Genomic DNA, 27475 nt, shown 5'->3' on the forward strand with positions numbered 1-27475 from the left:
CGCACACGCACTATTAGTCTAAGTTAGATGATGTTCAAGAATGTGGGTTCGGAGGGTTTTAGCATATGTTGATAGCAAGTCAATGACCAGTTAGAAGATGAATAGTGACTCTAATGTACATAAACGCGCAAAGAACAAGAGAACATCGCAAGCATAAGGTTGATGAAAGAGCGAGTTATCATCAATCGTGGGTGTGGCCTAATCCAAATCGATTCACTCCCTCTGTCGCTCTCCGACTCTGAACCACAGCTACAGCAATAGTGGCATGATGCTTACGCTTGACTCCACCAGTGACAAGATGGTTCCTCCCACACTGGCAGGCTTCGCGACGAAGGTGGTGGGTTTGGGCTAGATGACAGTGTTCAAGCGATAGCGGAGCAGTGGGTGGGAGAGCCTTGATCGCGATTTAGTTTAGGGTGAATAGATATCGCTTAGACCTGGTGGTAGAGGGTGTAAGGAGAAGCCTGGCGCTCTTGGGTAGTCTTTGGCTATGTCTTCTCAGGCCGCGCTTCATGGTGTTCTACAATTTTGATGTAGTCTTCAATGATATTGCCAGCGGTTGTGAATAAGGGAGTTGCAGCGATGGCTTTGTCCCATTTCGGATTGTTAAATCCGGATTGTTTGGCGAGAATTTGCAGCAAACGGTCAAGGTTATTCATGAAAACCCGGACTTTCTCTTTCCCTTCAATTGACTAAGTAAAATTTTGGGTCAGTTATCCGGGACTGCACGCATAATTTGAGCAGAATAAGCACAGGCATACCTCATCAGAATCTGACCCATAACCCACAGTGTCACCGGAGGATGAAGAATCACGCAAATAACCTTTGGGCTGAATGTCTACTTAGTGACTGACAACACGACAGGATATGAATTTGGTGGGCTTACCTTCTTCCGGGGTATTTCCTCAGCCTCACATGATGAGTGGCAGCGTTTTGACGATTCAGCAGTCATGCCGGTGGGGCCACCAGTCACATGCTGTCTCCATGCGCCTCTTGACAGGTTTTTGTGGACAGTTAGCCAACTGTCGTTGCCATCCGAAATTGAGCCATTATCAATATCGGACATTCCACGTATGTGAGCAATCTTGTAGATCGGCATTGTGCGTCGCCGTGAGAGTGTTTCAAAGAAGTCTGGAGGCAGAGGGCCACGCGCTTGAATGGCCTGAACAAGATGCTTGCAAAGGTGCTGCGCCCGCAGCTGCTGGCCACCACACTCACACACCTATTTCATCACATCCGTGCTATAGTCGATTCCGCTGCATGGCCGCTTTGCAAGAAGACGCCAAGCTTTTTTGGCCTGGGTTTGGAAGGTTGTCAGTGGCGGGGCCAGTCCAAGGCGACGTGTGCCATCCAACTCAATTGATTTGTCAATTATTGATGGAATAACGCCCGTTATCATTGTGTAGATGGTTTGATCGAGCCGTGGCCGGTGCATGAAGCCTAGGTGAGTGTGCTTCAGATATTGCCAGTGCTTCTCCGCTGTCATTGTGGTTCGTAGACGTGAGAGAATTGATGGATTGCTGGACCGCGCCCAGAGTTTCCATGCCAAAGGTGAGTACCATGATGTCCAGAGGTAACCCCAGACATCCGCTAAGCCTCGTTTAATGCAGAAGGTGTACATTTCCTGCACAGAGTTGTCTCGGATTTCGCAATCACTTTGATGTATGCCATTACGGGTGGGGAAGAAGGGGTGGCGGCAGAAATGGCGGGTGAGTATTAACAGAATTTGTTTTCGGTGAACTGCAGGGCAAAACTCATACTCTGGGTCCGCTGAACGAGTTTCATTAGCCTCAAACATCCAATCCGGTGCATCCTCCTCGTCGGCCTCATCAGTTGCATCGCCATCATCAACACAGCCCTCCTGCCCCTCCCGATTATTACCGACATTCCAATTCAGGACTTTTGTAATCAAATCCCTAACATCGCTAGGGATGCTGTCAGCATTATTATCGTCGTCGTCGTGGCCCTCAGGGACTTCCTCCACCTCACTACTTCCCACCCTCACGGCCAAGTGGGTACTTGCTTCCAGGCGAGGTTGAATGAGCTGTCCACCAAGCTTAAAAGAAACCCGAGGAATGTGGGTACGAATAACAGGTATGTCGGCATCTTTCCTCTTATGACTCAAGTTAGTTGATGGAGCACACACTAAAGAGGTGCATCACTTACGACTTTTTCAGGGAGCTTTTCTCTTTGGTGGATGGGTATGAAGATTGGGTTGATGAATGCAAACTCGGTTGCCGCTTGTGCAGCATTATACGGAGCTGGTTGGCGACGGAGGACAGCAAGCCGTTGTTTCACCGCTCTCAACACATGCCAGAAACAAAGCTGGTGTTTGGCAGTAGGAAAGACTTTTTCGCTGCGGTCCTTATCTGAATGAGTGACAAGGGCGTTGATATTCCAATCATCACGGAAATGTCTGAGCCATGTGGTAAGCACAGCTTCTTTACTGCCGGCCTTTGGTTGTTTTGACTTTGTTCTCACAAAGCACCAGCCCAATGGGAGCCCCGAACCTCTTGCTTCCCCAAGGAGCACAAACAATTCCCAATTACCAGTTGCGCATTTCCCTTTGAAATGCTAAGTCATTTCAACCATATCTGGATAAAGGAACTTACATGCTGAGTCTATTACTAATTCCTTAATGCGACCTCGCCATAATTCCAGCACCGGTGTGATTGAGAATCCAAGACTCTCATAATCTTCACTCTCCCCTAATTCGATTATGTGGACTCGACGCGGTAAGTCTTCCCAGCCATTGTCAATACTTGCTTTCTCCAACAACTTTTTTGCCGAGATTACTGGATCATCATCCAGTTTCCAATCCTTCATCTTGAGGGAGCGCCAAAAATTATACACAGCATCTCGGCTGAATGGCAGTGTTGGGTACTCCCTTCGGACATCCAGCCAGAGCTAGCAATATATAAGTTCCCATGTGTATTGATTGGAACCGGTCACTTACATCCTTCAAAGGTTTATCTTTATTGAGTGTAATCAACTCTAAGGCTTTTGGTGGCAGGTGCGTTGCACGGTAGGGAATATGATCATCGGTGTGTTTTAGATCAATCCTTGCAGTAAGTAATCCCTGAATAACTTGCAGAGTGATGTCCAGATGACTTTCACAGCCAAAAAAAGCATGGGTACGTCGATCTTGGTGCTTTGCGTGGTCAGCAATTTTTCGTGATCTCTGAAGATACTGGTCTTGTGCACAGCGATACCGAAATAGGAGAGCTGGAGTCTCTTCTTTCTTTCCCGAGCGTCTTTTGGTGCCATGATAACTGAAGTGAGTAGGGTTACTCAATGTGATTTCAGAATTATCAAGTTTTAGCTAAACGTACTTCCACCGGTAGCCAAGAATGTCTCGACACTGTACACCTATAGCATCTGCTTGTGCCCTGTAAGCCGTTTCTCCAGTATGACTCTCAGGGTCCACACTGAGGATGTCATCATTGCCTAGAGTGGTAATTCGGACGAACTGCACACCCTCAGAATAGAAAGGGATTGTATGGGTATGATGCTCTTTTTCTTTGGCAGCCTCGAGCATTGAGTAGAAATCACCAATGGTTGGGAGGGTTTCAAGGGTGTGGGCCAACTTCCCCCGCACTTTTTCCCGTTGCCGGGCCTTGTCAAGGTGTTGTTATGTAGCTCTCAGCGGGGACACTCGGATAACGGGGGAACAACCGACTTAATATTGTAACCGCACAGCGGTATAAGTAGTTAAAGTAATAACACGGATATCAGACAAAAGTGATAAGAAAATGTGATACGCGACAGCGCTACATGTGGAAGGCAATCAACACTGAAACACGAAACACATGGTAAAGGGTATCATATCGGATAGCCGATATGGGCATGATATGCGTACCGGCGCGTCGTCATGTCTTGCTCAAACAACACTCCCCCTCAAGTCATGACGTCGTCCGTTAGTGAAGAGACAAATTTGGTGAAAACGGGGTTCGGAAGCAGTTTAGTAAAAATATCAGCCAAGTTATCTTCAGAACGGATGTGAAAAATAGAAATATTTCCACGTTCGACGTGGTCGCGAATAAAATGATGACGGATATCGATATGCTTACTGCGGCCATGGAACTGAGGGTCGCGCGACAACGCTATCGCTCCTCGATTATCGCTGTTAAGCCTGAATGGACGCGGGGCCTCAAAACCTAGTTCCGCCATAAGCATATTATGCCAAAGTATGTGCTGAACAGCGTGGCTGATAGCAGCATATTCGGCCTCCAACGTAGAAAGGGCGATAGTGCCCTGCTTCTTCAACGTCCACGCAATCGGTCCACCAGACATAACAAACACGGCACCGGTAATGGAATGGCGATCGAAGTCTTCTGCATAGTTAGCATCAGCAAAACCTTCGGCAGCGAAACCAGAGTCAGATTCCCTATACACGATCCCGCGATTGACAGTGCCTTTAAGGTAACGTAAGACACGCTTGACACCATGAACATGATCGGGTCCGTATGTCGTGTTGAATTGGGCAAGATGTTGAGTGGCGAATGCGATGTCGGGACGGGTGTTAATAGCCAACTACATAAGTGATCCGACCATAGTGAGGTAAGGGTAGTTTGGACGGGGGCCAGGGAATGGGGAAAGCTTCCTCTTGGGCGACATGGGTAGGTCTTCGACGTTGCAGTCGGCCATCCCAGCCCGTTCGAGGACTTCGTGGGTATAGGATGATTGGGAGATGGTGATGGACTCGCGTGTACGATCTCGCGTTACTTTAATCCCAATGAAATGATGTAGCTCACCAAGGTCGCGTGTGTCGAACTTAGACTTAAGTTCATCCTTGACTTGGTCCATGTGAGCGTCATTGGCGAAAATCGCGGAGTCGTCAACGTGGAACGCGATCATAGAGATTTGGTCGTCTAAGCGCCGAATGTAGACACATGAGTCCGTGAACAAACGAGTGTAGCCCAGATCGACAAGAGCAGTGTGCAAACGTCTATTCCAGACTCGGCCTGCCTGTTTCAGGCCATAGAGCGTCTTCTTCAGCCTCAAGACCTTATCCGTCCCATCCTCATACCATGGTATCTGCTTCATATAGATTTCTTCCTCCAATTCCCCATTAAGATACGCCCCTACGACATCCATCTGGTGAATCTCCAGGTCTAGCTGCACAGCAAGTGCCAGCAGGAGCCTGAACGACTCAGTCCGCATCACTGGTGAGAAAGTCTCACCATAATCCATCCCCGGAACCTGCGCGAAACCCTGCGCAACCAACCAGGCCTTAAACTTCACAATCTCCCCCTCAGCATCCTTCTTTGTAGCTAGAACCCATCGACATCCAATAACTTTCCGATCCGCAGGTGCACGTACGGGTTCGAAAGTGTCCAGGTTTAGTAACTGTGCGACTTTGGCATCCATCGCGGCCCGCCAGTGCTCAGCATGAGGTCCTTGAAGAGCGTCCTTGACCTCGGGTTTCTCGTCTGTGAAAGCTGCAAGAGCAACAGGGTCACAGTCCCCACAATGGGAGTACTGTACCGTTGATTGAACAGCACCACGGTCGGAGACAACCTTGAGGAAAGGCTCGTTCAGAGGAGTACGGCGTGTGTGGTATGGGCGGATGGGGTGGTTGGACTGATTGGAAGGAGGTTCAGAGTGTTTGGGAAGGGAAATGGGATTGTGGGTAGCGTGCTCCCCCTCTTCCTGCGTCGCCTGTCCACTTTCAGCAATCTCCCCCTCAGGCGATGGCAGTGGAAGAGGGAGGGAAGGTGGACTCTCAGGGGTGGGGTTAGGGAAAATGACGTTCCGCGACTTCACAACCTCCCCGCTGGACTTGTAATACCAGTAGGCGGTGGTCTCCTCTGAGTTGCCTAAGAACCTGAACTTGTTAGAACGGGGATCTAACTTCCCATTCTTACCAGATTGGTCTAGGACCCAAACATCGCACCCAAATATTTGAACGCCTGCGACACTTGGCTTCTTTCCAAAGAAGGACTCGTATGGAGTTCGGCCATCAAGCGCGCGCGTCGGGGTACGGTTTTTCAGGAAAGTGGCATATGATACGGCATAGGGCCAGAGGGACTTAGGGAGTTGGGAATCGAACAACATGGCACGCGAGTGGTCTAGAACGGTGCGGTTCAGACGCTCGGCAATGCCATTTTGGGCGGAGGAATGGGGAGCGGTTGTCGTGTACGTAGTTCCTTGTTCAGCGAGAAAAGACTTCATCGAATCATTGAGATACTCGGTGCCGCTATCAAACCGGATGGCTTTGATTTTACGATTGAACTGAGTCTGGATGCGAGCAGCAAATCGACGATATTGAGTAACCGATTCGGATTTCTGACGAAGGAATGCTACGACGCTAAAACGGGTGGCAACATCGGTGAATGAAATGAAGTACTGATACCCGCCTTTGCCTAGAACCTGAGCCGGACCCCAGACATCGGTGACGATTAAGTCCCCGACTGATTTATATTTAGTTCTGGACTCTTTGGGGAAAGGCCTCGAGGTCTGCTTAGCTTGGATACAGGCTTCACAGGTGAAATTCAGAGTGGAATTGGGGGTAACCTCCAAGCCTTCAACGACTCCCATGTCCCTCATCGTCCTAAGCGAGGACGGGTTAAGATGTCCGAGGGCCCGATGCCACTCCTCCCAGGTACGACTTTTGGGCGAAGAATCACCTGAAATCGCAGCTAGTATGGAAGGGGCATCGGCCACGACAGTCTGCATGTCGAGACGGTAGAGGTGGTCTTGGATTCGGCCATCACAGAGTGGTGTGCGATCACGCGTGAGAAGTTTGATCTGGCCGGACTGTGTTTGCATGGTACCACCGACATCGTCGAGACGGGAAAGGGATAGGAGGTTGGGTTGGGATGATGGAATGTGTAGACAGTTGTGGAGAGTGACAATCCGTGAAGAGTCCCCAGCATGCATTACCGTTGCAACAGTCCCGCGTCCTCGGATGGGAACCTTAGCTCCCCCTACGCCAGTCACAAACTGGCCAGGGGTCTCTGCATAGTCAAAGAAGGCTTCTCGCTCAGATACAACATGGTCATCCACACCAGTATCCCCAATCCATCGACTACCAGCCAGGACAGCAGGATTGGCAGATGCGACGAAGGAGAAGCTCGGCTCCTGCTCCTGAGAGGAGACATTTGCCGAATTCTTCTTCTTCTCGTCTGCTATCCGCTTCCGGCACTCCTTGGCCCAATGTCCATGCTTGTGGCAGTAGCGGCACTCGGAGTTGGATCGATCGGGTTTCTGTTTGTCTTTGTTTGGTTGGTCGGATTTGGAATTGAATGCGGAGTTGGACGGCTCTGTATTGCGCGATTGACGACGATTGGCTTCGCCTTTAATCCTGTTAAGGATGTAATCAGCAGCAGCGCTCTTCACAGCAGTGTCCGTAGAGTCGAGATCTTTGAGTTCAATGGTAGAGGTGAAGCTATCCCAGGAGGTGGGGAGTGAGATAAGTAACGCCATTACAAACTCTGAGTCTTGAATATTATCACCGGCTATGCGCAGATTATTATAGATCGTGCGCATCTTCTGGACATGCATGTCCAGGTTGTCATCTTCGGCCATGCGAGTTGTGTATAACTCCCGGCGAAGGAATATGCGGGATGTGGCGCCGGTCACCTCAAATTCCCTTTTGAGGATCTTCCAGGCCGCCTCGGGGGTCTGAGAATCAACGACAAACGTGTGGACGAACGGTGATACTTGCAGACGAATCAACGTAAGCGCCTTGCGCTGTGCCTTCTCGGCTGTGGCCTTCTGAGTCGCATCGGTGGGCAACGTGTAACCGGTTTGAACGTAAGCCCATAGATCCGAGTAAGTCAGTATATCCTCCATGCTGGTTTTCCATTGAGTGTAGTTTTCCTTCCCGGACAAGATAGGGAGACGTTTGCCGAGGGATACCAAGTCTTCAGCCATGGGTTAGGTCGACTAGAAGTTGAGCGCGAGGTTTAGATGTAAGCAGCGTCGAGTGTTTTGAGTTACGGTGGTTAAGCCCTAGGCTGGGCTCATAACCTGTTGTTGTGTAGCTCTCAGCGGGGACACTCAGATAACGGGGGAACAACCGACTTAATATTGTAACCGCACAGCGGTATAAGTAGTTAAAGTAATAACACGGATATCAGACAAAAGTGATAAGAAAATGTGATACGCGACAGCGCTACATGTGGAAGGCAATCAACACTGAAACACGAAACACATGGTAAAGGGTATCATATCGGATAGCCGATATGGGCATGATATGCGTACCGGCGCGTCGTCATGTCTTGCTCAAACAACACAAGGTCCAAACAAACAATGCAGGCAAGGGTAAGGCCAGCAGTTGTAGGCCGAAATTGTGGGAGGGGCCTGGACTGTTTGCAGCGTCGACAGATTTTTTCATCCATGGAGTATGGTATAGGGTTTTTGGGGGGAATAGGGAAGTAATACATTGTGCCTATACTAGCATACAGCCAGCCGGAGGCAAAGTGGTAAAATAAACAAGGTTTTCTTCCGCCAAAAAAAAGAGGACACGTGCTCCTTCACGTGCTCTTTGTGGAACGTGCTGGGTGGGGCATTTAGGTTAGCTACGCTCACCCATACCAATTAGTCGCGCCTCCGTGCCTCCGTTTGCGTGTGCTCTCTTGTTTCATTCATAAATTGCTGGCTGACGAGAATTCGGTCCAGGCGTGTCATATCGGTTTCAGTGTCGACGACGATGCGACTTTCGAGGAGCCATTTGCGTCAAACCATCCGTACCTAAACCAACTTGAGTGTTCCATCCTCGAAAGGAGTGTCCGCTGGGCTGAATTGTGAGCGAGTCATATCCTTCGTTAGACCTAGCGTTAGAAACGCTACCGGTCCTGAGGCATGCATTGCCCAGTCGCTTCATCGGAGTCGCAGCCCGCTGATTCTGATGCTAAGGAATCTACACTGTCTCTTGTCCTCGACGACGTAAGTATCGGTTCCCCCATATCTCTGTCTCGATCTCGCCACCAAACTCGCCATCTCAACTTCTTTGGCTCAAGCGCTTCAGACTCTCCATGCTCGAGTCTTCCTTTCTACCATCGAATGTTTCTCTCGACTCCTGATCAGCGATTGTACAACGTCTGTGGTGGCGGGCCACTGTGTGCTGCACATTCTGAATTTGTGGGCAATTTCACCGATTTTCGCAGAATCGATGACCCGTGGGGTTGGTGATGACAGGCTGCATTGTGCTCAGCTTTTGCGTCGATTCCGCTGGGGTTTTGAGGGTTGGAACGCCGATTTATGGTCGATTGGCTGATTTTCCGGTGTTCTTTCACTGGGTATCACTCACCTTTATCCCTCTTCAAACGCTCTTGAGCTCGCACCCCTGAACCTTTCTGCCTGAGCCTCCCATACCTCCCATACCGCCATCTCCATCTCGGCATGGGCCCCTCGCTCGATCGTCGCTGCCTGTCTCCATCTCCATGTGCTTCCATCATTTAACCAGTAGGTTTTCATGCCCGGAATAATATTGTTAACTTCGGGAAAACCACTGGTCGATTAGAAGGATTTGGACCTATCAGTAAGTATGCCCATCCCCACTTCTGACTGGCTCGCGACTAACGTTGCTTACTTGCTTGGATCGTCACGCTCAGTTGACTCTGCCCGAAATTTCGATCCTGCACGCAAAAATCGAAGCAGGAAATGTCTCATCCTTTCCGTCTGCTTCCTCTGTCGTCATTTCGGGGCGTTGCTTCGGACCATCTATGGGGTTCTGGTGATCCAGCATCCTAGCCTTGGCACCATTATCAACTCTTAACTTAGCATCTGTCTGACTCGGCTTGACACGGGTTTGGGGGAGGTCGACTCTGAGCACATCGCATTGCTACCAGACTTGTCATTTACATGAACCCTAAAGGAGAGCTGACTGTTTGTACATGCGTAATCAATCACTCTCAAATGATGTTGTGCAGGATAAGATGAGGGTTTGCGTCAAAACTAACGAAACCCATACCGATGGGATCGTGAAACAAACATTTAGATGCTCGTCAGTACTGCAGCGACATCGTGGGTAGGTGACCGGCCAAAGCTCTCCGTTCGCATAAACGTTTGGATGGAGCATATTTGGCAATGGTGGCGGGTTTGTTGGGATAGGACTCATTGAACGTCAGAAGCAGCTTGAATGTTCCATCGGCTACTTGGTGGCCTAAGTTCGAATAGGGACCCGTCGGACCGCTCACGATTTGACCTATCGATTTGCTCAGCTGTAGGCAATTGTCACGGAGTTGGCCGAATTTATTTTGTCTGGTTCACTGTCATGGAAGTTTGGTGCCTCCTCGTCGATCACGAAAGCAGGCCTGTTGCTGGACAGCCGATCAAGGTCCAAGTATCTTCTGAGACTGATGTCGATGACTTGAAGGAGAAGGTCAAGGATAAGGTGTCGCCTCGCCTTGACGACACTGCTGCGTTCGAGCTCGAAGTGTGGAGATTTACAAACTCACCAGCTAATTTCGTCGATTATGATCATGAAGTGCTTAAGGAGCTAGTCAGCAAGGCATTCTCTAATAGGGGGGTTAAAAAACTCCGTCCGAGGCAGGTAATAGAACACTTGATCAATCCAGATCGAAATGCAGTGTCAGATGGAGAGCCACTGTCAAATGGAGAGGCACTGCTCGTCAAGTTGCCCGGTGTGTCAACACTCATCCCGATAAGTAGACACCTGACTTTGTGACAGGCCGAAAGCCACAGACAGAGGACGACAGTGAGCATTCAACACGTTCGTTTCCCCCTCAAGCTTGTCTTTAGTGCCACAATTAGATCCTCCTATTCTTGAACTGTACTGTCTCATTCGTGGCAGTGACGCCAACAATATCTTTCCGGTCGAAATTGCAAGTTCAAAGTGTGTCGGCGCCCTCAAGAAAGCCATCAAGGAGGGGAGGACACCCATCATCGATCACGTTCCCGCAGACGCCCTCACACTCTGGATGGTTTCCATTGCAGTCGATAACAATTTCGACGAGGCTATGAAGACCGTCGAACTTGAAGATGCGGGATCGCTATCACCTGTGGATATATTATCCGAGATTTTCCTCCATCCACCTCAGCGTAGACATCTCCACATTGTCGTCCAGGTTCCACGTATTGGTGAGTGCATGATTGACCAATTATTGTGTTACTCCTTATCTGTTTGACCGTGCAACTGCCCCGTTTTGTACTGCCAGATAGTAAGTTATGGTTTCGTTGGCTCAGCTCAGTTATTGGTATACAAGATTAATCGCTCTGAATTGGCTGTAGCTGCCTTCAGTAAATGGCTGGGGACCCCTTCCACCCGTCACGTGTTCCCGTATAAAGGCAGGCTTGTTTCCCAAGCCCGCAAGGAGTATTGTGAAGCCTTTTCACAAAAAGCACCTTCATCCAAAGGTGTCCACGATACCTTTGCTGCCAACCAGAAGAAGACGCCCCCTGCGTTCGCGTTCAGCCGCCCCCCAATTGCTGACGTGACGGTACCCATTACACTGTATCATCGCATCTTTGGCGAGTTCCAAGATGACTGCAAAACTTACACACCCACCAAGGAAGATCATGATTTCGCCTCGAAGTTCTCCCATTCTATGTCGGCTTTTTTTGGGAATGAGGACGCCAGGGCTCAAACAGCTCGAAATCACTTTTCAGATTATAAACTCGACTTTTTGCCCACCAAAATCAAGTCCTATTGCACTGATGGGGATCTTCGGTATAAAAACCTTTGCTAGGCGCTCCTCGAAGTCAAGCAAGAGCTCTCCACGGGCGGTGCTGATCCTCTCTTTGAGGCCGCCTGGTATTATAACGCCTTGACATGGGATCACTCAGTAGATAAAACCCATTCCTGTCTCCCTTGCTTTATTCTCTACCTCGCTGGTGAGTACTACATGTGTGTTTCCTGGATGTACCCTAAAGTTCATATTCTAGGCACCCACATTGGCTTTGCAGGTGCCCTCTGGACCGTTTACCCTCATGTCCAGGTCCTGGCCCCCACTTTGCCGCTCTTCTACCATGCATCCGACGTCAATATGCATATGCAAACTGCACGTTTTTTGGGTGCAACAAGGAAGGCGATCTTCGCGTTGAACCACTACTACAAATCCGAACTTCCACAGATAACGGTCGATCCTACCGTCAACTTTCCGTATCCCACCGATTTCATTTCCCTGGACAGCGGCGAGAACTGCGCATTTGAATACTTATCGTGGCTCGACCACAAGAGACTCTTATTCTCTGGTACCGCTGGTGATAAGAAAATATTCATCAAGTTCACTCATCGGTACTCCAAGGATGCACATCTCAAATGCGTCGCATTGAAATGTGCACCTGCTTTGGAGGGCTTTCAGGACATTCCTGGGGGTTGGCATATGGTTGTCATGGGTTTGATCGGTGATGATTATCATGAGTTGCGGTGTTCAGACATGAAAGCCTCGTTCAAATCTGAAATCGAGAGGAAGGTGACCGACCTCCACCAAAATGAATTTGTGCATGGTGACATTCGAACTACCAACATCATGGTCCGGAAAGACGGTAAGCCTGGGATCCTCCTAGTCGACTTTGACTGGGCAGGTAAAATTGGAGAAGTGCGATATCCAATGAACGTGAATGATGTTGAAATCAAGCGACCCGAAGGAGCATCTGATGACCAGCTTATTAAGGCTGAGCATGATATCGCTATGATTGGTTACATGTTTGAGTAGCAGTCAATAGTACATATCGATGGGGATGATGCCCTTTTTGCAGTGGCTCGTGAAATCCTGATTCTGATGCATGGTTGTCCACCACTCGTCCACCAGGGGGTCAGTGAACATGGTTGTGACCTTGTGATGCTATTCTAATCACAGTGAATCATAATACTTGTGCCATGGCGATTTTTTGGTATCATAAAAAAGAGAAAAATCACACCTTTCCAATGGTGTAATGAGAATAGAAGTCCGGTAAACGATTTAGGAGTTATGTGTCATGCCCAGTTGTGGCCTAGTTGTAGTGGCCTCAATGGCACACTGACAGCGGGAATAACAAGGGTGGCACCGTTAGCTACTTACTCTTGTTACCACCAAAGATTCCGTGACGATTTTTCCCAAGCAGTGAGCAAGTACCTCAGGGAACATAGAAACCTTCCGGTGAGGCCAGAGGTGACACTGACAAGGAGGCCAGAGGGTTGCTCCGAGGAGCACCCAGCTTTCTCAAAAGATGAATGGGCTGCGGCAGTACGATGGGTTCTGACCAGGGAGGCCCCGTCAAGCGTGGATGAAAATGTGGAGAGTTGGCGAGAATTTAGCATGGAGGTACGCATGGATGGCCAGTAAGCTGCAAATGAAACCTAACACAACCACAGAAGCCATCCCATAATGAGCTTGAGTGGATTGGGCTCTACTATTCACAATACGACCTCTTCCAAGATATAGAATGTCAAGTCCGTTGTTCGAGGTACTCACATTGAAGGGATTGCTGGTACCATCACCCTAACATACACTGTGGGAAGCTAGAAATCTGAATGCTCTTCTTCCTATCCCCACCAATCCCTGCATACCATCTGTGTCGCTCAAATGTAATATACGTGCTTGCAGAACATAAAATCCTTGGTGAATACACGACTAATGTTGGGATTCGTCACAACGTTAAGATGATATATTACAGATACAATCACAGCTTTGTCAGGACAAGATTTTATGACATGATTTTGGACAAATACATGACGAAAAAAGGATTTATTACATAGATGTGGTGAAGGGAGGGACTGCAGTGCAAGGTGTAAACATGATGCTCGTTAACCTAGAAATAAGACAATCAGCAACATGATGAATGATTGTTCTTTCCTCCCCTCTGACCTGAACTCCTCAAGCTCACGCATCTAGTTTTTGCCTGGCCCAAGCTCCTTAGGCTTGCGTGCCTCCGTGTTGTGGGCTATTGCTGTAAAGCGTACCTGGAGAGTAATTTATAGGTGCTAAAGACAGGGCAGAACACCAAGTACCTTTCTCTTATCTTGTACCGCATATTTGTCATGGCGCTTTTGCAAACCTTTGCCGCTGTACTCAACCTCATTCTCAACAAGGGCCACAGTTTTTTTTGGAAGCGGACATGCTATTCGAAAATGAGCGTGTCAGAAAAGCGCCACAGGTGTTACATGCGTTATGGCGGCTTGTGGGGCATTGGCAGCTGGTAGTGTTTCAATGAGTGAATAGAGAGGACCGTGATGGATGCCGCAAAGACCAGGAAGGGCCACATGCACCATGGCACATGACCATAACATCCCAAGCACCCCCTTTTATTGGGCTCTGACACATAATCAACAAGCTACACTCCCCCTCCCACCTTCCAACTTTGTAGGCAGCTCTTCCCCCAGTCACCAGAAAAATAATCAAAATGTAAAAAAGAGAGAGAGAAAACAATGGACAAGTTGGCGCTTCTGCCTTAGGCAGCACGCCCTAGATAGACTTCCGCCTGGGACCTTGTTCACCTTGAGGGATTATGCTCTGATCCCCATGTGCCAAAGTGTCATGATCCCAGGGAGCATCAGAAGCGCAGAAAGAAGGAAAGATGAAACGAGTGGAAATGGAAAGCTGCAGAACGTAAGATGTACCCTCTCCCCAATGGATCTACATACAGTCTTTTCTTGTAATTTTGTGGTCAGCTAACTTGCCAACAAACCAATGTACACACCTAGAAGCCAACCTCGAAGTTGGCCCTCAATGCCATGACGAAGAGGAGGGAACTATGGGATGGTGCAGGGTTACCAATTATGCTGGCTGGGTTGCAAGAGCCGACTAATGGTCCCCAGGTGTGTACAGCCATTCTTGGGCAGGCTAGAGAGCCTGGATTGCTAGGCAGCAGAAGAGCGGCCCACCCTTCCACCATCCCAATCCATATTCCTGCACCCGAGAGAAAAAAGAGTGTGCACAGCCTCATATGGGTTTTATACCCAACCGGCGCTATCTGGAATTACGTGAGCGGCAACCAGAATCATGTCAAAAGGTCCTGCTATAAGCCACGACATAGTCCTTTTATCTTGTCATATTGTAGGGTAAAACCACCTGTATATATGTGAGGATCTTATACATCGTGACTACTGTACATGCAAGAGGAATAAGCAGCGAAATGACATAACAATAACAAATGAGCGATCAAAGGGGCCAGTGGTATGGAGGGCTGTGGCTTGGGTGGTAAGTATTCAGGATATGAGACCATACTTGGAATTTGGAGGAAAGAAGGGCCAGATCGTAGGGGTCCATTTGGCCTCAGCGGCAGCAATAGTGATGAATGCAACATGCACGCTTATTCTCACATGTGAAACCACACAATTGTTTCCATCTGAGCTCAATTCTACACTGCATATCGACTATCTACATGCTGAGTACAAGAGGAAAGTGTCTAGCTAAAGAAGCAAGCACCCGGAAAGAGGAAAAACACATCATATTCCCCCTCATAAATCCCAACAGATGGGTGTAGGGGCGTGTGATCGTTACTCTCCTGGTGGGTCACAGGGTACAGGAGGAGCAGCTCGAATAGGAGCTATCGCACATAACTCAGTCTCGTAATGGAGAACTTATATATCAAGATATTTCGCCTATCGCGTGTAACTGTAACACGAAAATACAATGAGTTATGCGCAAACACAGATAGGAGGGAAATGGTATCACCTCAGCCTCATAATGGAGAACTGAGGGAGAGAGAAAAATTACGGCATCCAGCGTAACTTATACGACTGGCACGAATATCACTTAACGCGATTGCCAGTGACAACTGATGATATAAGACAAAGGAAAAATTGGGAGCATGTGGTATCGCGATTCTGAAATAAAAAGGATATAGTCGTTGTTAGTCATGATGATATTAAGTTAAAGTAAAAACTCCCCAATCCTCGCTGCAGCTTGGCTGTTGTCGATGAGCATTGATATTCCAACATGGTGGTCCACGCAGGTTGTGCAAGATGCCTTCGTCATTTGAAATTTCTCAGAGTTTTACCTGAGTCAGACATGTCGTCAGTCCTCAATACCGCGACATACGAACCCTTTTCCCCCAATGTTCATGCTGGAGACACCAGATGGTGCCTACATTGCTAGACGGTAATGTCGTACTTGATGTTAAAGTCCCCCAAGTGCAGGGCACGATGCCACGACCGTACCCGATCTCACAGCACCAGAGTGCACCGAGCTCAAGCTAAGGCCAAGAGGCCTTAGTATCAAGTTGCCATCCAACGTCGATCCTGAGCCCATGGGCGGTGCCTACTGTAGCAGCACCAACCCAAACTGTTGTATACGACATGAGAGTGCAGGCACAAAAGGCATAACCTCCACGGCCTAGCAACCCCCAGCCAAGCCCAAAGAGCTAAGGCCTCCCAACCCTAGCTTCGAGTCCCTGGTTCCGATGATGAGCCCAAGCCTGCACACGAGTCACACGACGCCCCAGCCCAAGCTGACAATGGCGCCGAGCACCAACCAGTAGAGACCCCAGCATGCAAAGGACATCAGTTAAACACCCATGTTTGACTGAGTCTTCCAGTGCAAAGTTGATCGCGCATTGTATGGAATTCTACAGCGAGAGCGAAATCAGTAGCTGTGGGCATGGGTTAGCTATGGGAGTGGAAATGGGGCGTACTGCTGTGCCCGATCCTCCCATTTGACCTATGGTTCCCCAGTATTGCGATACCGAGTTCTGGGTAGTTTGGCACTGGAGCCGGTTGATGGTGGTAATGACAAGGAGAAGCAAGGGCACAATGAGGATTGAGGGTTGAGTGTTTGAGGGTCAATGCCAATGTTGTTGAAGCGCACACGCTGAGATGCCGTGGGAAAGCTCTGAGCGAGTTACTGTCTCAAAAATGGAGTCAACTCCTTCAAATGAATCCATAGTTGTCGAGGAATCCAAGTTTTGCGCTTGCCATATACCTTTGACACGGTGTCGAATGTCACGTGATACTTTCACCTCCCTGTTATATTGTTATATTGTCATGTCATGGAGTTGTCCAAATTTATTGTTATATCTACATATACTAGCTACATATACTACAAGGCCAGGAAGCCTTCAGGTGTGCACTCTCCTGTGTTGTATGACTATATAGGTCTCGTGATTGTCTTCGTGTTGGCACGTTCATGCAGAGACTTCATGGTCACATTGCTTCTGTCTGCTCAGGTTTCTGACCAGGGTTTTTCACTCTTTCCACTCAGGAGGAGCAACTGCCCTCGCTCTCGCTGGAGTGCCTCTTGATTGTATCCCTGCAATTGGGCACTGGTCATCCGAGGCCTTCCTCATTTACCTTCGTCAGAACCCGTTGCTGATTCAAAGCACTCTCACTGGCCATTTGGTCTTTGATGCGCAGCGTGCAGGCCACCTACATCAATCACAGCCTAGTCTTCATCTTATCTCACCACCTCCCTCCCCTTCACCATCCTATAATACCATCATTTTTTACTGCTCACCCTGGGCCGCTCCTTTGAATGGCAATTGCTGCTGGCCCAAGTTTACTACTTTGGCTAGGACCGATCAGACTGTTTAAGAGTACATACAACGTTAGAAGGTTAAAGGATGAAGGAGATCTCACCTTGGTTCCAAGTATGTGACCTGAGGAGAGGAAAGAAAATTGCACGAGGTGGCTTTTAAGCCATCCTCTGCGTCCATCAACATGGAAGCATCAGGCAATCCTTTAGGGAAATGTCTGTGTGCAAGAAATTCAATTCATAGGACTCAATGGGCAGTCCGCAGCGTACAAAGAAAAACAAGGAACTTCAACAAATTCCGTTTGAGTAGATGATTATGTTGTCCAGGCAAGTGTCAACCCAATTTCCATTAATGATATACCGATCACATGTAGTCATGTGCCAAGTGCTATATATATATGGAGGATAGCGGCGTTGGCCGAATTCACCATCGCTGAATTCACCAATGTCTATGCCCAAGGAATTCGAAAGTTTTTCGGATCTGGTTCAAGATGCTTTGGACGACTTTGGGCCCCAGGATGAGTCTTATTTTTACCGAGTCCTCATTGAGACAGTGCAGAAATTTGGCCCCTGGAGAAAGGATCTTGTGCCAGACCTTGTGCTGAGTCCGATGTCACATCTGCCCACTTTCAAAGCACGAGTAGGCAGAGAAATCTTTCCATTGATCATTTCTTCTATGCTGCTGGTTCACACTCACTGGTTAGGTTGTCATCAGTACACTTTCGATTCAAGCCTATCCGGTGGCACCCTTACATTTGATAAGAGCAACAGGCGGACCGTCCAGTACTGGTTAGGCAATGTTATAGATCGCCTTACTGCATTATGCAGGGAGCCCCCCAATCTCCTTCAACTTGGTTCTACCTCCTGCCCCATTCTTCCTGATGCCCAAGTCCCCACTTTACAACACCTCATCAACCATGCGGTACATCTAGAAACGAACTCCCAGCACCTAATCAGTCACATTTATTATTGTGCGGCCACTCTGAGAGAGATGTGTGAGGTAGGACCACTGGAGTTTTTTGTGAGTATCACTAAATTCATCATCCCCTTTCTTCACTAAGAGCGACAATACAGAAAGCGAAATTCTGCCTCACCACCAAACAGTATGCCTCCTTCTTATCCCAGGTGGGTCATACTGACGATGTTTCAGTTATTCCTATGTCAGCCCCCTCATAATGGCCATATTGGTCTCTCCACTCTGTAAACAATGCCTTGCAAGCTCGACCAACTAACTTGTTATGTACAAGGTTTTTCTTTTATATGAACTAGAAATGGAATAAAGGGAATGGGGATATGTGAATGGCTGTCAGGGACCGACCCAGGGTCAAGAGCATCCGGGTGTATCACCTGGCACTGAGGAGGGCCTGGTAGGGTGTGATGTGGTGCACATAGCAACAGGCCCAGTGTAGTCAGGCGTCCCTGGCCACTTAAGCTGAAGTGGGAAGTGTGAGAAGAAGGCTACTTCCCAGTTCCCACTTAGGCTACATATGTTTATATACATGTGGCTGAGGCCACGTGGGAGATGCCACATCATCTACACACAGCTATGTATCTCTGCAAGAGATCCCAGAAGCATCCAGTGTGCAGGAGGTCACCCAGTGTGCCTGGGTCCAGGCATGTTGCACTGTGGCCAGGTCAATGGTACATTGATGCAAGGAAAGTCATCTGTGTAATTGAAAAGGAAAGAAGAAAGAAGAGAGGGAAAGAGAAGAAAAGGGAAAGGGCAGGAAGGAGGGCAGGGGCACTGGGTGAGGACAGTGGGATCGGGTGGGGCTGGACTGGGTGGAGTGGGGTCAGGCAGGTGTGCCCTGACAATGACCCAAGATGGCAGTAAATAACAAGTGTCCAATCAGGCAACAAAATGAATGGGGGAATTACAATAGCAGATCAAAAATGGAAATATAGAGATTAACTCCATTGATTGGTGCAGTAGTTCTTGAGGTATGGCCATTGACAGGTGCTGTCAAGACCACATGAGGTTCTACATCATGTTGAATCCTCCAAATATCCATTCTGGGAAATGCACTGTGGGTAAGGAGGGGTGGTTTAACATCACCATCATTTAAGGAGTTGGTTAGATTCCATGTGTGATTGTGGAGATGTGGGGGATCAAGTTGGCAGTGTGGTTGGGCATTGGAATTTTGACTTGGTGCATGAGGAAAAATATGGAAATGAGCTGTTGGATAGTGATGCAGCAGATTAGAATAGAACCATTGTATGTGTAGTGTGTGTTACCAGGTAAAATCTGCTAATCTGGGAATTTTTCGGTGCACAGACTTGTCTCCACAACAGTATTCCTGATTTCCATTATTTGATTTGACTATAGTTGGGTACAAAAATTCCCATCACCAGAAAGGTCAGGGGAGTGCAGCAACCATTCTAGTTACTTGCTAAATCCCCATTTTGATCCACCACTTCCCGAATTCATTTTTACCTCTCTGTCCCTAATTGGACACTTGTTATTTGTGGCCAACTATTGAGCCATCTGCATTCCCTCATTCCATTTAGCAAGACAACCTTGTACAACAACAGAGCAGTACTGAATAGACCCAGTATCCAAGGAAAAGAGATTGTAAGGAATGGGTGTTGGATGCAGAGCATGTGCTGTTGCATGCTTTTATTTCTTTGTTTGGGAAGGGTGAAACAGTGAGGTCAGACTCAGTGTACAGAGTGCTGACACTGTGGGTACTTCTACTTGAGAGGCCTCCATATAAGGTGGAAGTGCAGTGGCAGTGAGGTTTTCCCACTCCAACTCCCAAAGGTTGGGCATCCAAACCAAATCAAGCATCCAAATCCAAAAAAAATCACCCTATAACCCAACCCAACCCAACACCCAAACTCAACTCACCTGACCAACCCCTCTGCCAGTTGCACTCCATATATATATACTATCTCTCTTCTCTACACCAGTTGCACTATACACTTCCACTCTCTTATCCCCTCTCCTCTTCCTCTTCCTTCTCCTCAGGTTCCACTACCCTCTTCTCTCTCTTCCCTGCTTTCAGCTCCCACCTTGTCTACTTGTCAGGTTGTTGGGTCCCCTCCAAAGTTCCACAGTTCCACAGTCCCCAAGTCTAGTTGCCCCACTGTGAGGTCTTGTCAGGGTTCAGCACCCTGCCTTAGGGTGCCCCGGACTCCCCACCTACTTCACTCCCTTTGTTCTTTGATTGTTGCCTTGTTGTTGCCTTTGTGTGTCGTTGTACACACATGCACAGGATAGCGTGGGAACTTTCTGAGTGAGCAGCTCACCCAGAATGTTCCCATGGGTCACAGCCACAATTCTGGGTGAGCAACTTGCCCAGAACGTTCCCACACTTACTGGGCACTGCCACCTGGATGTTCCCTCTGGGTCACACTACACAACTCTAGGAGCTGTATAGTTTGGGGCATGTGACCCATTCCTTTACCCTTCTTCTCATCTCATGCCCCGCATAGTGTGAGGACAGGTTAGATGGGGGTTGAGGTCAGGGAGCCTCTGAGTCTGAGGCCAGGCCCTGACAGGTCTTAGTGGGATCACTCAGCACATGAGGCCATAAGTGATACAATGGTATGTATTCTATGGTGTGTGTAAGCAGTTAATGGAAGTTCCCGCTTACCCATGTGACTTTATGTACATCATAATTACATATGGCTCAGGGTTTGGGGCTATTTCCCTGACATTCTCCCCCCTTGTGTTGCATATGCGATGCATACATGGTTAAAGAGGAAGAAAAAAAAGAGGAAATTACATTGAATTTGAAATTATCAATGAGTGTTTTGTTATTGCCACTTTAAAGTGGGCAATTTGTACATGTTGGTGAGAGAAGTTGAAGGAGTGAATGAGTGTGAGGCCATCACTTTGAAGTGAACGGTGATACATGGGTATTGTGAAAGGGAAAAGTAATAAAAGAAGAAGAAAGTTTTGAAAATAGATTTCGACCCAAAGATTATATATCTTTGGTATTTCTCCTCACTTGTTCCATGAGGATTTGTGTGTAAATGGTGTTTACACACAAGCGGTGGTGGATGTGGGTTAGATGGAGTAGAAATTTCTGCAATTGTTACTTGCAGTTCCTCGCATACAATATTGTGTGCAGGTGTCATGGCCATGCATTCTGGCCCATTCCCTGCCCATCCCGATGCTGCCTGAGCCCATTCCCACCATGCGAGCATGAGTGCGAGCCCCAACCTCAGCCCTATCCTCCCTGAGGACTCCCTGCTCACTCCCCTGCTTGCCCCTAGGCTCCCCTACACTTGGCCAACTCCTCTACCCCACCCACTTGGCCCCTACAGGACTGCCATCATTCCCATGCCCGACTCCGGCCCAACTCTGAGTCCAGTACTGCTACCATTACCATTGCCACTATCGCAACCCTATGCTCTTTCTTGTTTACCTGTTAGAGACCGGATACAAGATGAGGGATATGTCTCCATGGTGGAGGGCTTCGGCCTCAGCAACTCAGACCAGGAGCACTGTGCCTAGTTACACGTCCATGCCCTAATTTACTTACTGGCAGTGAGAACTAAAAGGGGGGATAACTCTAGTCGATTTTATCACTGGGGTGTAACCTATCTACAAGTTATGTATATAGAGTTACAGCGAGGGCAGGCCCATGAATGGTGGGGCCAAGTGGAGCAGAGCTAACGGAGTTAAACATTAGCCGACTGAATATTACCAACGAGTCAGGTTACAGGGTTAGCGGAATGACAGCTATAACCCAGAAATGGAAAGGAGGGATAGGCCTGAAGGTAGGCTTGCAGGGCAAGCAAGTGAATTTCCCAGCAGGGGCAGGAGTGCGCTAGCAGACGTCGGAGCTGTCCAGAGGCCTTCGGGGTTCCTGTCAGGGATCAGTAACGACCCTGGACCCTATGCCGGCTGTGCATATGTGCGTGGGAAGTATGCCGGTAACTCCCGTCTACTCCGCTTACCTAAGCCCCGGTGACCCGGATCATCTCTGGCATTGTTCTGGAACATTCTATGATCACGTGATTCTATCGGCAATCTGTTTGGTTTCCTTATTGCCGGACTCTACATGTATATAGCTGACCCTAAGATGGGGACATCCCTTTCCCCTGGCTTTAATCACAACTAGGTTATCGGAGCATCCTGCGTGAGCATGCGCATCCCCTGACAGTTCTGTACTTAGGGAGGCATAGGTAATATATTGAATTGAGGGGGTGGTGACCATTGAGGAGTCGGAGGTGATTGCGGAATATGGAGGCTCCAAGGTTAGTGACAAAGGAGCAGAGAAGGATCGGAGGTAGTGGAGGATGATGGCTGTAGATGGATATGACATTATTGTTTGTTTGACCCATGGTCATTGCTGGCTAACTCTGATCCCTATTGATATTTGCTTCCGGACCCTTCGGCCTTCGGCCCAGGTCCGCTCCCATTCATTCCTTCTCTCTATATATATCCTGAATGATACTTTATTGTACTTCAGCTCTAATATTGATTTGACCATGACTCCCCAAGTCCTGACTCCAGCAAGGCAACCCCAGTGAGTCTGAAATGAGGGCCAAGAGACAGCTAGGGGGCACAGCACTCCTTGAGAGTCACTGAGGCAAAATGCCCTACCTGTCATATCCTGGAATCCTGACCCCGTGCACTCCCACCACACCACACCTTCCTAACAACTTCACCATCCCCTACACCATGCCTCCCCACTCCCCAAGTCACCTTCCTTCCTGACTGTCTCAGCTCCGGTCTGGTTGCAGCACACCGAACCTTGGCCACTCCCATCCTGGAAGCTCGGTCCCGAGTCGGAACATTCAGAGACTCCGGATTTGCTCCAATATCCCGACGGACCTCCGACATCCCGTGACATACCCCTAAACCATTTCTCCGCCCATTTCATTTATTGGAGTCACCCAACATCCTTCGGCTATGCAACTCCGCTTTCGGAGCTACCCGCATCCTTCGGTGACCCCTCTCATGTCATCTCTTATTAGTCACCTTCCATTCTTAGCATGACTATCTTCTTCTTACCATTCAGTCGGCTAACTGTCAGGGCACACACCTTGACTAGCCTGGACCCGGACCCGGACCCGGACCCGCATGTGCGCTCTGCCCCGCATGCTCCGCGTGCCGCATGCTCCGGGCCCAGTTCCCACTCTTCATGTGACTTCCGGGTATCCCCGGAAGTTTTCGCCATATTGGGCCACTGTGGGAAAGTGAGAAGTTAACCTTCTTCTCACTTTCTTACCCACAGTAGGCAAGTGTACATTACTTGCCTTTATCTTATTCACTTTCTTACCCACAGTAGCTCTTTGCCTTGAGACTAGGCTGTTACAGGTTGGGCTGTGGGCTATAGAGAGAGGGGTCATGGGGACCCGGGGTCCGTCCCCTGACACTAACCCCCTTTTACCCATTTCTCGTTCCCATTCATTTTCCAGCCTCTTACTCCGCCCTCCTCGACCCGACACCTCGGTTCCCCATTCAAGATATCGTTCAGGACCTTTCGGTACCTCTCGGTATCATTCAGCACCTTTTGGTGTTCTTCTATTATCATTGGACTTTGACTAAGTCCTTCCCATTCCCCCTTATAAATACCTGTAGATTAGAACCTGTAGTTTTCCTCAGTTCTAATCTCGACTAAAATGCTCCCCCAAGTCCCTCTGAGTGAATCCTGGCCCCTTTCTACAAGATACCTCAGACATAAGAAATACAAGGACTAACTGAGACATAATGGAGGCACAGCACTCCCTCCAAGTCACTGAGGCCATGTCCTCCTTAGAGCCTCTTGTACCATCCAGCAGAACCAGGCTTCCTGGAGAAGCTTCAGTCCACTACTGGAGCTCTCAGATCCCCTCCAGTTGAGCCCCACCTGCATTCGGACTCACGCATTTTCCCCTACGATCCGGGTTTTTGACACTACCCTTGGGCCTTGTTCATGGCATTGTGGCCATTGTGGCCTATAGTGGCCCACAACAGCGACCCTCAGTGCCGACCCTGGACCTGTGTCTAACAGTGGGGCCTTGAGTTGGGGGAAGGTGTTTTCACAGGCACCTGTGTCACTTTCCCTTTCTTCGAGGGTAGAGTTATTGTGTCATATCCATACAATCCTGACCTCCACTCCAGGCTCCTGGAACTCTGAAACTGACTCTGGAGCCCTGCTTCCCTTCCATCACCTTTCTCCTTGCCGACTCCCAAGAGGTTATCCCACCTCCAGCTCTGACACCACCTTTGGTCCAACTCCGGAACATTCCAGGTCCGACCTCAACCTCGACACCTTCCAGACAAGCATGCAACACTTATGCTCCTGACTCCAGACCTCCACTCTGGAATCCCATTTGCATCTCTGTCTCTGGAACCTCTGGTCTTAGCTCTGATCTTGGACTTTGACCCCACCTCCACTTATAACCATTGTATTGGTTAGCCCATTCCATTTATTTACCTTTGCCAATATTCCAGAGTTTTACTTCCAAGTTCGGACTTTCCGGACTTACTTTGGACCTTGCAACTATTGCATTGCTCCATTCAATTCTGCTATTCTCCCTCATTCCTATTTGGGCTGCAGCTTCCTTTCTATTCAGTCAGCTAGCCATTCCCCACTCCCATCCTCCTTCCTTCCTCCTTGGGCCTTGGCCCTTCACTCCTCTGGGAAACACCATTGAGTCAAACCTTTGACCCTCGGCGTTGTTCCTCCTTCCAGCTCCCTTGCTCCTTTTGATTCTGGACCCCTCATTATATACAATGTACCTAGTAACTTGTAACCTCAGTCCGAAATCGACCCTAAGAGACTTCCCCTCTGCTAGATCTAAAATTAGGGACCCCCAGGACAGCCAGGGATGGCACAGCACTCCACCTGAGTTGCTGAGGCTGAGGTCCTTCCATGCTAAGTCTCCAATTCCACTCCGGAATCATCCGAATCCGCTGTATCTAACATATTGCCCTGGAGGGTTCCTCCAGGTTGTTCATCTGGACATCCGATTGCTGCGTCGGATGCGATGACATAGCCTGGGCTATGGTGTCGAGCTGTGGACTCAACGAGGTGGGTGCTTCCTGGGTGGGAGTGGGTTGTTGTGTTCCTGAGCCACTTGGCTCAGGTGTAGAATACAGTAAGTTTACCATTCTTCCCATGGGGAAGGATGATTGCTGGCTCATTTGTCCAGTGCGGAGACTTGCATCTCTCTCTCTCAGTACTTGGAAGCTTTCGCTTCCTGCCCAACAGCTTTTGCAGCGTGTTCCTCAGGAGTCCTGAGTGGTTTGAACTGGGACTTCACATAGGCAGCTTTGCCTAGACTTTCCCAGGAGATTTGTCCCCTGTTCTCTGGGGAATTGTAATCCTCTGCAAGTTTTGCAATACTCAGGAGTTCCAAGAAATATTTCTCGCTTTCCTTCGCTTTTTTGTGAAGGACTCTATGTACCTGTCATATCTGTACATACCCGATCCCGACCTGACTCCCAGACCCTCATCTTCACCACCTCCGGAGTCCTACCCTATTCCTGTCCGGTCCGATATTCACCTTTGGACCAAACATCACTCCTCTCGCCACCCTCCTCCTCTTACTCCTCCTCACTCGTCCACATTACCTCTACCCTTCCACCCCTCTCCCCACTCCTCTCATCACTCTCCTCCCTCCTCCCCTCTTCTGCCAAACCTCCACCAAGTTACGACCTTCCGCTGCTGTCCTGTACCTTGTACTTGGACACTGCCCATACCTTCGCTCCGAGATCCCATCTTAGTCCTGACCTCAGACTTTGACTCCACCTCTGCCTAAGTCCATTGCATTGGTGACCTCATACTATGTAAACACCATTTCCAACATTCCTTGGACTTTCAACCCCACCTCCACAACCTCCATAAGCTCCGCAACCTCCAAGCTCCACAGATCATACTCGGCATTTTTGCTGCTTGTAATGTATCTTTCGCGTTTCCCCCTCATCCTTATTTGGACTGCTGCTTCTCTCCATTCTAGCCAGTTAGTCATCACCCCCACTTCACCTCATCCTCCTGCCCCTCTGGGCTTCGCCCTCCCTATCTCGGATGTAGCACAGGTTCTAACCTATGACCTTCAGTGCCAATCCGCTTCCATCATCCCTTTGTCCCCATTCGGACACCTTTGTTCCGATTCAGACCCCCTTTGATTTCCTTGTGCTTTCATCTCCCCATTATATACAGGCGCTTGTACATACTCGTTTTGGACCTTCAGTCTAAAATCGACCAGAAATGCCCCCTAGAGACCTCCCGCCCACCGCTTCTGAAATTAAGGACCAAATGGACAAACTGCTAGAGACCAGAAGCGAGATGAAGGAGTTGTCTCCATGGCAGAGGGCTTCAGCCTCAGCGACTCAGACCAGGAGTGCTGTGCCAAGTTACACATCTGTGCCCTAATTTACTTACTGGCAACGAGAACTAAAAAGGGGGATCAACTCTAGTCGATTTTATCACTGGAGTGTAACCTATCTACAATATTATGCACCCCCATGCCTTCTTATGAATGTGCATGAATGTGCATGACTTTCCTTGAAGAAGAATAGTGTCATATCTGTACATACCTGATCTGACCCAACTCCTGCACCAACCCCAGAGTCCCACTTCACCCATGCCCTGGCCAGCCTCCAAGAGTCTACTCTACCTCTGGCCTGACATCACCTTCCATCTCCCAACTCCCCCCCTGCTTCTCCACTAAGGTACTACCTTCTGTTCTGTCTCCATACCCTGACCTCAGACATGATGGTGTGCCTCTGTCTCCAAGATTTCTGTCTTACCCCCGACCTCAGACTTTAACCTCACCTCCACTTAAGTCCACTGCATAGGTGACCTCATTTCATTCAATCACCTTTCCCAATATCCTTTTGGACTTCCAACTCTGCCTCTGTAACCTCTGTTACCCCTGGACCTCACAGATGCACCATGGACCCTGCAGTTTTCTGCATTGTCCCATTCACTCTCACCTTTCTCCCTTACTCCTATTTGGGCAACTGCTTCTTTTCATTCAGCCAGTTAGAGCCATACACCCCACTCCCACTCCTCCTGCTCCTCTGGGCCTGCACCCCCTTTACCCCCTCTCAGATGCACCATTGAGTCAAACCCTTGACCCTTGGTGTTGTTCCTTTTCTTAGACCCCTTTGTCTCCATTCAGGCTCCTTGTCCCAATTCATCCCCCATTGTTCTCTCTGACCCTCCTTA

General features: G+C 48.9%; 4 protein-coding genes across 4 annotated transcripts; 2 read left to right on the plus strand and 2 right to left on the minus strand.

Annotated features, from left to right (window-relative positions):
- On the minus strand, positions 1–3538 carry EI90DRAFT_3157113 (uncharacterized protein; the record flags this gene model as incomplete). The annotated part of the gene is made up of 8 exons (XM_039066095.1): positions 1–692; positions 762–830; positions 887–1162; positions 1235–2113; positions 2167–2564; positions 2613–2907; positions 2957–3272; positions 3333–3538. The coding sequence occupies 8 exons, from the start codon at positions 3536–3538 to the stop codon at positions 489–491; spliced, it is 2643 nt and encodes an 880-aa protein (XP_038911988.1). The 3' UTR covers positions 1–488.
- A 6684-nt stretch (positions 3539–10222) lies between these two features.
- On the plus strand, positions 10223–12626 carry EI90DRAFT_3129111 (uncharacterized protein; the record flags this gene model as incomplete). Its single annotated transcript, XM_039064159.1, has 6 exons — positions 10223–10592; positions 10640–10666; positions 10711–11049; positions 11131–11408; positions 11658–11802; positions 11854–12626. 6 exons carry the CDS (start codon positions 10223–10225, stop codon positions 12624–12626), a joined length of 1932 nt encoding a protein of 643 aa, XP_038911989.1.
- A 1154-nt stretch (positions 12627–13780) lies between these two features.
- On the minus strand, positions 13781–14790 carry EI90DRAFT_3291884 (uncharacterized protein; the record flags this gene model as incomplete). The annotated part of the gene is made up of 4 exons (XM_039067305.1): positions 14602–14790; positions 14387–14525; positions 13901–14010; positions 13781–13852 (listed from the first exon to the last, which is right to left on the minus strand). The coding sequence occupies exons 1-4, from the start codon at positions 14782–14784 to the stop codon at positions 13781–13783; spliced, it is 504 nt and encodes a 167-aa protein (XP_038911990.1). The 5' UTR covers positions 14785–14790.
- A 2587-nt stretch (positions 14791–17377) lies between these two features.
- Positions 17378–18536, plus strand: EI90DRAFT_3238810 (uncharacterized protein; the record flags this gene model as incomplete). The annotated part of the gene is made up of 3 exons (XM_039066524.1): positions 17378–18381; positions 18422–18485; positions 18511–18536. Exons 1-3 carry the CDS (start codon positions 17806–17808, stop codon positions 18534–18536), a joined length of 666 nt encoding a protein of 221 aa, XP_038911991.1. The 5' UTR covers positions 17378–17805.
- Between the last annotated feature and the right edge of the window lie 8939 nt (positions 18537–27475).

The sequence above is a fragment of the Cantharellus anzutake genome, assembly GCF_015039405.1.
Source record: "Cantharellus anzutake strain C23 chromosome Unknown EI90scaffold_55, whole genome shotgun sequence".
Lineage (NCBI taxonomy): Eukaryota > Fungi > Basidiomycota > Agaricomycetes > Cantharellales > Hydnaceae > Cantharellus > Cantharellus anzutake.